The 12,789-nt window shown below is 47.3% G+C and overlaps 1 protein-coding gene across 8 annotated transcripts in view; it reads left to right on the top strand.

The window, feature by feature from the left end:
• SIPA1L2 (signal induced proliferation associated 1 like 2) overlaps positions 1-12,789 on the top strand; it is a 246,883-nt gene that overhangs the window by 192,216 nt on the left and 41,878 nt on the right. For 7 of the 8 annotated variants that reach the window (XM_070781985.1, XM_070781986.1, XM_070781988.1 and 4 more), the window contains 5 exons: positions 5,302-5,559; positions 7,612-7,695; positions 9,351-9,451; positions 9,809-9,912; positions 11,592-11,977. In XM_070781985.1, coding sequence (XP_070638086.1) covers positions 5,302-5,559; positions 7,612-7,695; positions 9,351-9,451; positions 9,809-9,912; positions 11,592-11,977 — 933 coding nt within the window. The remainder of the gene's footprint in view (positions 1-5,301; positions 5,560-7,611; positions 7,696-9,350; positions 9,452-9,808; positions 9,913-11,591; positions 11,978-12,789) is intronic. The other variant, XM_070781987.1, reaches the window with a different exon arrangement.

The following is a 12,789-nucleotide window of genomic DNA, read 5'->3' as shown; positions in this document are numbered from 1 at the left end:
TCTGAATTGTCCTTTATTCACTGGCCAGAAATGTGTGCCAAGTGCCCTTCACCAGTGCTGGATATTCCGATGAGTGGGGCTCTTGCCTGGCATCCTGTGCTCAGACCACACAAGGTGGACAGAGCAGTGTGCCCAAGGGCAGGGACAGTTTCTGGTACCTCTTGCACCCTGAGCACCTCTGAAGGCTCATTTGTAATTTTATTTTACACCTCTTCCCATTTCCCTAAAAATCGGCTGAATTTCCATATGTATCCTTCAAGGATTTCCTCATACATATGGAACAGAACTGAATTTGACTAGGTTTGATGATATGTTATAGTCATATTTATTTGATGTCTTGGTCATAAAAAGTAAACAAAGCAAATATCTAGTTTGTGAGAGTAGTTACCATAAAAGTGTCATGGCAGAATTAATTTTGATTTTAAAATAAAGTCATTCTTTAAGCTTATTTTCATGAGGGCAAAAGAATGCCTGTGTTTAGTATTAAAAGATCATTTACATATAACCTTGTGCAAGAGGATGGAAATGAAATATTCAACCCCCATTCTCTCTTCAACCTAATATGTGGCACAAATTTTTGTCAGTGGTCTCTCAAATATTAGTCATGATTATGCATTTATATAGCTTTTTTTTACCCAAGATTGAAGCTAAATTACAGCCTCTTACTAAAGACTATAGTCTGTGAGCATGAATTAAAGACGCTGTACCCAGCAGCCTGTCTTTTCTTTTTTTCTTTTTCTTTTTATACCAAACCCAATAAACTGGAAACACAGAGCAACCTCTGGAAATGCAAGGTGCCCTTTCTTGCCTGAGATTCAAGGTTCACATGCATTTCATTCAAAACACAATTCAGGACTTTTCACTGTTAAGAGATTCCTTGACTTGGATGATGCAGGCAGCTTTAGCCTTTGAGACCCCAAAGCCTGAGGTTCACCTGAATGTCCAGTGACTTGCTTACAACATAGGTTAGGGTGGAAGACAGGATTCCGTGTTCTTGATGTTTTCATGTATGCTAATATCCCACCTTTATGATTTTTGATTAGGTCATTGGCCATATGCATGAATCAGTAGTCCCAGGGGATGTTGTATCTAATTAAATAGAAAGACACTTGGAAACAGTATAAATCCATGGGCAAAAACGTGTAGCGTCTTAGCACTTTATTTTGAAAAATGCAACCCAGTGTAAATCTCAGCTTAGCAGGTTTGGCCAGTTGTTTAGCACATTCATGAAATCCAGAGTAATTTAAACTTGCCTAGGTAAAAGAGCACATTTGGAAAACTCAGCAGTGGCCACAGGACTGGAAAAGATCAGTTTTCATTCCAATCCCAAAGAAAGGCAATGCCAAAGAATGCTCAAACTACCGCACAATTGCACTCATCTCACATGCTAGTAAAGTAATGCTCAAAATTCTCCAAGCCAGGCTTTAGCAATACATGAACCATGAACTTCCAGATGTCCAAGCTGGTTTTAGAAAAGGCAGAGGAACCAAAGATCAAATTGCCAACATCCGCTGGATCATCGAAAAAGCAAGAGAGTTCCAGAGAAACATCTATTTCTGCTTTATTGACTATGCCAAAGCCTTTGACTGGGTGGATCACAATAAACTGTGGAAAATTCTGAAAGAGATGGGAATACCAGACCACCTGACCTGCCTCTTAAGAAACCTATATGCAGGTCAGGAAGCAAGAGTTAGAACTGGACATGGAACAACAGACTGGTTCCAAATAGAAAAAGGAATATGTCAAGGCTGTATATTATCACCCTGCTTCAGTTCAGTTCAGTTCAGTTCAGTCACTCAGTCATGTCCGACTCTTTGCGATCCCATGAATCGCAGCATGCCAGGCCTCTCTGTCCATCACCAACTCCCATCTGAATGCAGAGTTCCAAAGAATAGCAAGAAGAGATAAGAAAGCTTTCCTCAGTGATCACCCTGCTTATTTAACTTATATGCAGAGTACATCATGAGAAACGCTGGGTTGGAAGAAGCACAAGCTGGAATCAAGATTCCTGGGAGAAATATCAATAATTTCAGATATGCAGATGACACCACCCTTATGGCAGAAAGTGAACAGAAACTAAAAAGCCTGTTGATGAAAGTGAAAGTGGAGAGTGAAAAAGTTGGCTTAAAGCTCAACATTCAGAAAACGAAGATCATGGCATCTGGTCCCATCACTTCATGGGAAATAGATGGGGAAACAGTGGAAACAGTGTCAGACTTTATTTTTGGGGGCTCCAAAATCACTGCAGATGGTGATTGCAGCCATGAAATTAAAAGAGTCTTATTCCTTGGAAGGAAAGTTACGACCAACCTAGATAGCATATTGAAAAGCAGAGACATTACTTTGCCAACAAAGGTCTGTCTAGTCAAGGCTATGGTTTTTCCAGTGGTCATGTATGGATGTGAGAGTTGGACTGGGAAGAAGGCTGAGCGCCAAAGAATTGATGCTTTTGTACTGTGGTGTTGGAGAAGACTCTTGAGAGTCCCTTGGACTGCAAGGAGGTCCAGCCAGTCCATTCTGAAGGAGATCAGCCCTGGGATTTCTTTGGAAGGAATGATGCTGAAGCTGAAACTCCAGTACTTTGGCCACCTCATGTGAAGAGTTGACTCACTGGAAAAGACTCTGATGCTGGGAGGGATTGGGGGCAGGAGGAGAAGGGGATGACAGAGGATGAGATGGCTGGATGGCATCACCGACTCGATGGACATGAGTGTGAGTGAACTCCACGAGTTGGTGATGGACAGGGAGGCCTGGCGTGCTGCAATTCATGGGGTCGCAAAGAGTCAGACACGACTGAGCGACTGAACTTGAACTGAGGTAAAAGAGGTGAATTTTGCTTTGGGGGAAAGAGAGTTAAAAGATAAGTCAAGTTTACTAATAAAGAGAGAATCCCTACTCATTCTCTACAACAGACATCTTATCTTTTTATGATGCTTCCTTTAGTTCATCCCTTCTGTTCTCAAAGGGTAGCTAGCACCACCATTCATTTGGCTTCCGGATCCAAAAAGCAGAACACTGTTTTTGATTTCTCTCTCTTTCTCCATCCCAAGCTCCAAGCACTGTTGATTTGACAGATTAGAACTTCTACCCCACTTTGCTGTTGCGAAGAATGAACTTTTCTGTGTCCTGCCTCTGTGTGGGGCCTGTGCCGTCCCTTGCCTTCTCCCCTCCAGACACTCAGGATCTCTGCTTTAACCCAGGAGTCTGAATTCTACCATAATATGTCTTGACACACCTTTTTTTCCCTTTAGTTCTGGAAATTTTTGTGTATTATTTGTTGATCATTTCCTCCCCACCTTTTCCTCTCCTCTTTCTCTGTTAGGTGAATTTAGACTTCATAGATTGAACTTGGATTTTCTGGCTTTTAAGGAAAAGCTCCTCTGTTTACCTTCCATCTGTCCTACTGGATTTTTTATTTTGAATTTCAGTCATCCTCGTTTTAAATTTCGGGCTTCCTTGGTGGCTCAGTGATAAAGAATGTGCCTGCAATTCAGGAGACCTGGGTTTGATCCCTGGATTGAGAACATCCCCTGGAGAAGGGAATGGCAACCCATTCCACTATTCTTGCCTGGAGAATTCCATGGACAGAGGAGCCTGGTGGGCTGCTGTCCAGGGGGTTGCAAAGATTGGACATGACTGAGTGACTAACACTTTCAGAGGTTCCTCCTCTTTCTCTGAGGGTGGTGAGCCTCGTGGCAGGGTGATTGGGTGGCTTGCACCTGCTGGTCTTCATTGTGGAGAAAGATCCCTGTTTTTTGCAGGATGATCCTGAAGCTGGATGTGAAGGAACGAGGACTAACCTGGGGATCTTGTTTCCAGCAAGGCTTTCCCTTCACTTTTTGCTTTCATCTCTGCTCTTCTGGGTCCCTCCTGGCCTTGAGTTCCGCCTTTCATGTTGTGTTCCCTTGACCATTGCTGCTGCCCCTTAGAGGTGGCGGTGGGTATTGCCTGAGGGGCCCAGTGCTGGCTGGGGGCTCACTGTTCACTCCTTCCCTTTCTCTTCCACCCTCTGTGGTGCCTGATGCTTCCTGTTCCTGCACCTGCTCAGGTGTGCAAGGGGATGGACGTGCTTCTCCTTGTCTTTCTCTTTGCACATCCTTGGGTTTGCCTTTCCCTGCTCCACTACTGGCGTTCCACCATTTGCCTCCTATCCTTATGTACTGTGTTTTGGTGTTTCCAAGCTTTGTTGGTGATCAAGTTTGTTTATGGTTTTTCTTGTCTTTGTTCCTTTGTAATGATTCTGAAAAGTTCTACTCCACTGTCTTGAGGATGCAATTCTCCTTTTTAAAGAGTGACACCTTATTGCCCTGATAGATTTCTTAGAGGGTGAATATGAGAGTTTTTCTGTTGACTACAGAATGTCTAGGGAGAGGCAAGTCTTCATCCACATGCTAAATTGGGACAGTTTACCCCGACACTCAAATTTGAGACTCACCCAGTCTTCCTGTGTCCTGGCCAAACACCAGTTGGCTTCGCAGGTCACTTTAGTCAAGTCAGTAGTATCAGTAATGTGTACACAATGTAACTTGAGGGATATCTGACTTAGATCACATTTTTCAGGCTAAAGGGTCTTACATCCCTGACCGGTCATTTGAGCCTGTGGGAGATAATTTGTGGGGAGCTGTGACACTAGTTCAAGGAAGTGACCATGGCAACTAAGTGACTGACTAAGTAGTGACTAAGTAAGTGATAACTAAGTAACTAACTAATGTGACTTCAACAGGATGGGCATTCAGGCTTTTCCTTGACTTGTGACAGCTTTTGTTGAATTTGTTTTTTACTTTTCTCGGATTCAGGAGAAACAAGTGACATGTGACTCAAATTCCTGATTATATGACTGTACTTTCATGTATCTGTTCAGATTATATATGAGGTGTTTTTAATCTATTAACGTGTATTTATCACCCAGTTTCAATGCAAATAATTCCATGTATGCAGATTGGTTAAAGATCAATCCCAATCTGCCCAGGGATTGATTTTGCAATCAGTAGTAGTTTGCAAACTACTTGGAGAGACAGAGCCTATGCATGAAACCCTGGACAGCCAAGGTTAACCAGACAGAGCCTATGCATGAAACCCTGGACAGCCAAGGTTAACCAGAGCCACAGGCTTGAGACCAGATCCTCCTGGTCTGTGCTGTGTGACACACAGATGAGGTCACTGTCAGCCAGGTCTACTGCTGAGGGTGGATGGCCTCGCACCATCATCCTTGAGTCCCGAGAAGCACATGCGAGGCTGTGCGTGAGTCGAGCTAGTGGCTCAGTGCTGAGCACCCCCTAACCATCTCTTCTTGGCTCACAGAGGGTGTTCGGAGCTCTGCCGGATCCCCATGGTGGAGTACAAGCTCGACAGCGAGGGAGCCCCCTGCGAGTACAAGACCCCTTTCCGGAGGAACACCACGTGGCACCGCGTGCCCACACCCGCCCTGCAGCCCCTGCCCAGGGTCTCCCCGGTGCCCAGCACGCCTGACCGGCTGCAGTGCCAGCCCCTTCTCCCGCAGAGCCAGGCCGCCATCCCCCGCAGCACCTCCTTCGACCGGAAGCTGCCCGATGGTACCAGGTAAGTTGGTGGCCCTGGTAAAGCCCTGGCTTGGAACTTCGCGTGGTTGGGGGACTTGTGTGTGTCTTAGTCATTTCTGAAGTAGCTTGTTCTGACCACGTGGGCAGCAGGGCCGCCAGGCAGGCCCCGAATACGGGGGCACTCGTGGTCCCAGCCAGCGACGGTGCTGATGGCATGCAGGTCTCCCCCATGGACACCACCCCCAGGGCCACCACTGTACCTCTCCACAGTAATCCTCCTGTCAACTCACTCTCCAAACCACGTTGGGAAACCATTCTGCAGGAGCCTCTAGATAAGCATGAACAGTTTTGAGTATAAAGAAAACAAAGCCACAAAAATCATTGATGAAATCCTGTCATCCTAATGGTCACAGTATTTTCAGAGGTCCTAAGATCATTGGCATCTCTTTGCTTTTCTCTCTCATTTTAAGCGGAAGGAGTTGAATTTAAAATTAAGTTTTTCCCTGAGAGGGTGCACCTGTTTAAGAGTGAAATCCAATAAGCTGCTGAGAATTTAGAGATGTGACCTGGAGAAGTAGTTTTAAGTGAACAGCATAGTAGATCTGTTGTTGCTATTGATTTTTACTCCCTTTGTTTTAACTTTCACATAACTTATGGGCTGTGGAGACACCAAGAGCTTCCTCAAAACTCCTTGTTAGGCTTTCATCTAATAGAGCATATGTTGTAAGCAGTCACTGAGCCAGGCTGCCCGCTGAACGTGTCATCACCTTGTCCTGTTCCTTGGCCTCTCCCATTCTCCAGTTTCCTCCTCTGAAAAGTAAACTTAGCTATAATAGAGACCTCCACAGGGCCTTATGATGACCGAATCAGTCCACAGAGGTTAACTGCTTAGAACACTCCTGGCCCGTAGGTGTAAGTCTCTATAGGTGTTAATAATAATTACTAGGATTAAAACATGTGGGCTTCCTCTGACTTCTCCAGTCTGTTTTTCCATGAATGAGCACAGGAATGGTGTTAACTAACCTGACAGTAGATCATCTGGGCTCTGGCTCTCCCTTCTCAAAGGTCTGCTGAGTTTATAATATTCAGAGAGATGCATACAGTAGGTAGCCTGGGTGTAAAGGGGTGACATCGGAAGGGAAGGGGTCTATAGAACCTCCCTTGCTGCTGCTGCTGCTAAGTCGCTTCAGTCGTGTCCGACTCTGTGCGACCCCATAGACGGCAGCCCACCAGGCTCCCCCATCCCTGGGATTCTCCAGGCAAGAACACTGGAGTGGGTTGCCATTTCCTTCTCCTAGAACCTCCCTTATTAACATATAATTTAGTAAATTATAAGGAATTCTTCTGGGCTTCCCAGATGGCGCTGGTGTTAAAGAACCCACCTGCCAGTGTAGGAGACGTAAAGAGACCTGGGTTCAGTCCCTGGATTGGGAAGATCCCCTGGAGGAGGGCATGGCAACCCACCCCAGTATTCTTGCCTGGAGAATCCCTTGGACAGAGGAACCAGTCCATAGGGTTGGCAAGAGTTGGACAGGACAGAAGCAACTTCGCATGCACACGCACACTCAAGGAAGGCTTCTAATAGCAAAATGAAAAGTTGGCAAGCACGTCTTCATCAAACGAGTTCTCACAAGCGTCACGCATTTTTGTGTGTCTGAAATAAATAGGATTACATTCAATACATGTGCAGAAATAAATGGTTTTGCCAAATTTAGAGTTTTCTCTCTGCCTCGGTTTTAAATATAGAACCACAACGTCCCTTGCATTGTCTCATAGACCAAGTAGTAGTGGTGTTTTCTGTGTATTCTATTGCTGTCCCCCTTGTTTAACTGGGATCTTTAGCTGTGCTTTCAAATTTTAGATGGTAAAGCCTTGTTCCTGCCACATCTCCTCCTGTAATAAATTACCAACCATAATACCCCTGAAATCGCATGGCATCACCAATTCTCAGTTTATTTGTCCATGATCACAATGTGTGTTTCCCCTTTTCTTCGTCACTGAAAAATGAATTCATTTGTAAGTCAAAACAAGCCAGGTCTGGATGCTGGCAGCCCACCTCCGTGCCTGTTACTGATTGTAGTCAACCTTTCAGAAGTTCGCCCAGCAATCAGTCATCGTCCAGCGACCCCGGACCGGGCAGCAGCGGACCCTGGAGACCGCAAGTTGGATACGACGGGTACCACTCCTTTTCCCCTTCTGTGGGCTCCTGGGGGGACATGTCTCCAGGGCACATTCAGAAGCGCTTACTGTGCACAGGACCACTGGGGACAGAGAGACTCAGATAGTACTGTCTTAGGACAGTGCTTCCAGACTGGGTAGCTCATCATTTCTATGAAAGTGGACTCATTTGTGTGTATTCTGAACTTGTCTGTTTTCTTTTTTTTTTTTTTTAATAAGGGAGAGTCTTTTTGAATACATGAAAATTAAGGATTTGGAGACTCTGTGGGTGATGGCCCTTGGGAGTTTCCCTTCACTTATATTGCTGACAAGGAATAAATTCACAGCCTTTCTTGAAAGTGTTTTTCTCTCCAAAACACAGCCCAGAATCTGAGGAGACAGATTTAGCATGGGACACATTTCCTCTGCCTCCTGTGAGAGTAAATGGAAGCTGGGTGCAGGGCCGTACACACGGTGCCCAAGGGCCTGAGGGCACCTGTGGACAGGACCCAGGATGGACGGACGCAGTAACAAATAGCCGTACACTCTTGGGAAGAGGAGGGCCGCCCCAGGGATGTGGCTGTATTTTTGCAAGGAAATGCAGGCGTTGCCCCCGGCAGCAGTGCTTCCGTGCATTGCTGCAAGCCAGCGTCGCCTCTGCCGCTTGAAGGAGCTGGGTGCACTGCTGAGACGATGGACCGACCAGGCAGCCGGAGGGGCTTGCACCAGATGAGAGATGCTTCAGTTCCTCCTCTCACATGTGCCCAGGGAAACCCTCTCCCCGCACCCTCTCTCCTTCTGGTTTGGGCTGAGAAGTAGAGATTTATAGTCTGAGTTACATGCATTCCCTGCCTTAGATGCTGGATGGGGTTCTTAAAAGTTGTACTTTTTTTTTTTTAATTTTTGAGATGGTTAGATAGCATCACAGATTCAATGGACATGAATTTGAGCAAGCTGTGGGAGATAGTGAAGGACAGGGGAGCCTGGTGTGCTGCAGTCTATGGGGTCACAAAGAATTTGATATAACTTAGAGACTGAAAAACGATAACAAAAAAGTTGTACCTAAAGAAATCGTTCTCTTTTGAGTTGCATTTTTAAAGTGGATGGGGGAGGCTTTATGTCAATGGAAAAACCATGTCTTGGCTTTTTCTGCAGATCAGGATTTAGAACTGGGATTCTAGAAGAAAGGGTCCCTTGGTAACATAAGTAAGTTTTCTGCAGTTTCCTTTGGAAGAGTGAATTGTCCTATTTGAGGATTTTCATAAAACAAAAGTCCAGCCAGATGTAGTCTAGCAGCAAATGGATCTGATTTTCTTTTTCCTTAAAAAATTTGATATGAAGAAGCATCAGTACATGTATGCTGGGCCCAGGAGAAACAGTGACAGCAAAAGCAGCGAGCTCGTGCTCAGCCCATCAGGGACCCCACAGTCCTTTCAGCCCCTGGTGGTGGCCTCCTCCTTTATCTGTAAATGGTGTCATCCAGGTGCCTCTTTGGACCCAGGCGTGACAGGAGAGCCCCCAGGTCCAGATGCTTTAAGCTGCTCTGTTGGGCAGGGCTGCGGCAGCAGAGAGTCTCTGACTAGGGATCCCTGGGATTGCCCCTCGGAACCAGCACCCACGGGGGACACTGGCGGGACAGCATGCGGGCAAGCCTCAGCTCTGTGCTCTCTCCAGGTGCCAGTCTCCCCTGCTGCTGGAGCACCAGGGCTCCGGCCCCTTGGAATGTGACGGGGCCAGGGAGCGGGAGGACACCGTGGAAGGAAGCAGACACGCCGGTAATACGGACCCCCGCCCCCTCCGCATGCCTCTCTCCTGCCCCTTCCTCCCCCTTCACTGGTTCATTCATCCATTCCTGTCTGGTCAGCGCCATCCTGCCGTGTACAGGGTGGCTGCTGGGCCCCTCAAGGTCATCCGGGATGTGCTCATAGCTGGTGGTGCCTGGGAAACAGACCGTGAACGTCATGGGGTGGTTCTGTCTGCTCTGAGGGCCTCTCTATGGGTAGGACCAGAAGGTCCTACAACCGCAGTCCTAATCATGGTCACTGAACCATGTGTTTGGCCCCTGATTTTCTCTGCTCCTTTGTTAACACTAGAAATTAGATCTTTAAGGCTTCTCTTTCTGTGTGTGACAGAAACCAAATGGCACGGCCCACCTTCCAAAGTCCTGAGCTCCTATAAAGAAAGAGGCCTGCAGAAAGATGGAGGTTGCAAGGATTCTCCCAATAAGCTTTCTCACGTGAGTCTTGTCATCATGAACTAATGCTTCTGTTCATCTCAGCACTCGTGATTTATTAGCATTGTTGCCAGGGATTCTCAGTGGCATCACTTATCTCATAAGGGTCTTGGGTGAAGTTAAAAAGAAAAAAAAAAAGGTTTTCTTTTTATCTCTCTCTGCTTTTATAAAGAAATACAGAGAAAAGTCATCCAGTGAATTATTGGCAAAGCCAGGATTGTAACCTCAGCCTTTGATCCTTGGTAGTTTTAATCTGTTGACTGTTATCCACGTGTGGACAAAATACAAAATCAGAACCTGTGCAGCAGGGTGTGTGGTGGGTGCTGCTGTGCCTGGTGCTGGCCGCTCAGGGAGCAGCTGCAGACGGCACGCAGGAACACCGGCGGCAGCCAGCTGACAGGCTTCCCATGGTCCCACAGCGCCCATGTGGTTCTGTTTACTTTTTGCAGAAATGAAAAGGAGCCATGTAGGTGACTGTAGCTCAGTGAAATGAAACTACCAGTTAAATGTGCAAACAGGAATTTTAGTTGTTGCCAGATGAAGCCAACCTTATAAAGTAGCTCATTTTTCAAAATTTGCAGACGTCTTATCAGGTCCTGACCCAAGTTGTTCCTTTTCTTCTCCTCCTCCATGTGTCATTGGCCAGCCTCAGAGCTGTTACCTGCAAACATGTGGCCTCCATCTCTCAGCTGTATCCTAACCTTGTCTCGAGCCAGCCTCATGGAGCCAACTGATGGCACCAGCACAGGGAGAGTGGGGGAGGGGAGGGGTGAACTTGAGAAGATCCATTCGTGATAACAAAGGGCATCGGGATTTGCTTAAGGATCTGATAGGGTGGAGGGAAAGAAGGAAGAAGAGAGGGATGGAGGGAAGAAAGGGAAAACGGAAAGAAGGAAGGGCCAAACCACTTGAAAATCACAGGTGGCTGGATCTCATGACTCCACAGCCCTTGGCTGACCATCCAGGCTGAGAGGAGGGGTCGTGTCTGTCCCATCATCAGATGGGACATTTAGTCTGCTCTCTTGGTTTCATCTTCCAGGGACTTCAGTGCACCCCCAAGAGTACCCCGCCTCATCATCCCCGGGTCTTTCCTGACTGGGGTTCTGGGGGGTGGGTGTGGCTCATGCTTACACAGTGCCTCTGCACACGTGAGCTGGTTGGGTCTGCACAGTAATCCCTGTGCTCAGCGTAATAAGCGCAGACAGGAGCTGAGTGACTGGCCAGGGTCCCCCCACTGAGATTCAAACCCAGGTCTTCTACCCCACACCCAGGACTGGCCCTGTCCCTTGTCACAGGATCATTCTCTGAAGAAAGGCCGCTTTCCTCCTCTTAATTCCCCATGTACTTCCCCAGCTTCTAGAACCTTCGTTAACTACTTTCCGATTAGTGACAGGGTGGCAATACTTTTGTGTTCATGTACAGATAATTGAACAAAGACTTGAAAAGATACCCATTTAACTTAAGATGAATGATGGGAGGAATTATGACTCAGGGACTTTTGCATGAAACCAAGATGTTTTTGAAAAGTAAATTCTTGCCTTGCTTCCCTCTGACAAGCGAGTAGAAAGGGTTCGGGGAAATCATCAGGTCTGTAGCTTCGTGAGTCTGGGGAGAATAATCGCCTTCGTGTAGAAGCAGAGTGTGGGGTTTGTCTGAAGCCTCCCTGTTTCTCTCTTCTCAAGATCGGAGATAAAAGCTGCTCCAGCCACTCCAGCAGCAACACGCTATCCAGCAACACCTCCAGCAACAGCGACGACAAGCACTTTGGGTCTGGGGACCTCATGGATCCCGAGTTGCTGGGGCTGACGTACATCAAGGGGGCCTCCACGGACAGTGGCATCGACACGGCCCCATGCATGCCCGCTGCAGTCCTGGGCCCCGTGCACCTGGCGGGCAGCCGGTCCCTGGTCCATGGGCGGGCAGAGCAGTGGGCTGACTCCGACATCCCGGGGCCCGATGATGAGCAGGCCAAGATGTATGCGGTCCATGGCTATGCGCCTGGCATCTCCACCAGTGGGGCTGCCAACGGCAGCCTGGGCGACCTCAGTGAGATTTCGTCCCACTCCAGGTAAGGACCTCCCCACGCTGTGACCAGCAGCTACTTGGGGCACCCTGGGCACCATCATCTGCTGCTGGGGTGGGGGCAGGGGCCTGAAATAGGACCAGAAGGTGCCTGAGATCATTGTCTCCTGTGGGCCAAACTGCCTGACTTCAGATGGAGGGCTTGTGTCCAGCGGCTCATTTGAAATGTGCGTGTGAACAAGTTTGTGATTACATCTTCTTTTCTCTTTAAATTGGAGAGAAAACGAAACAGAGGTGCTCACGGCTGTCATCAGGCCACTCATGTTTCTCTGTCAGTTCAATTTGTTGTCCCTGGGACTTCCCTGGTGGTTCAGTGGTTAAGACTCCATGCTCTCACTACAGCAGGCATGGGTTTGACCCCTGGTTGGGAAACTAAGATCTCATGTGCCCCCCAAAAAGTGTAAAGTTCAGTTTGTTGTCCCAGATTTTCAGGAGGTGTGGTAACAGCTGGACGGTACTCAGATGATGACGGACGGTAACGAGGGGTGGTCTCTGTGTTGTCCGCCTGAAAGCCTGTGCCCCATTCTCCTGTTCCACGGGCCCCCTTACACAACTGTGTACTGGAAATGTGTTCAGATTGATGATCCACTTTCTTTTTCAATATAATGACTAGTTACATTTAAAGGAATTACGTTCTAACTGTAGGTGTGTATATTTTTATGAGTAGTTTTCAATTCCCATATGACAAAAGTGTACAGTGACTTTAAAACACATCACTGGTGATTCCTCCCTTCAAAGACCAAGCAAAGAACTGCAATGATACAGGTTTGGCCGTGGCTAGAATTTCCTGCACACCAA

This window comes from Bos indicus, chromosome 28 (assembly GCF_029378745.1).
Source record: "Bos indicus isolate NIAB-ARS_2022 breed Sahiwal x Tharparkar chromosome 28, NIAB-ARS_B.indTharparkar_mat_pri_1.0, whole genome shotgun sequence".
Classification (NCBI taxonomy): Eukaryota; Metazoa; Chordata; class Mammalia; order Artiodactyla; family Bovidae; genus Bos; species Bos indicus.
This window is presented reverse-complemented; position numbering and strand designations above follow the sequence as displayed.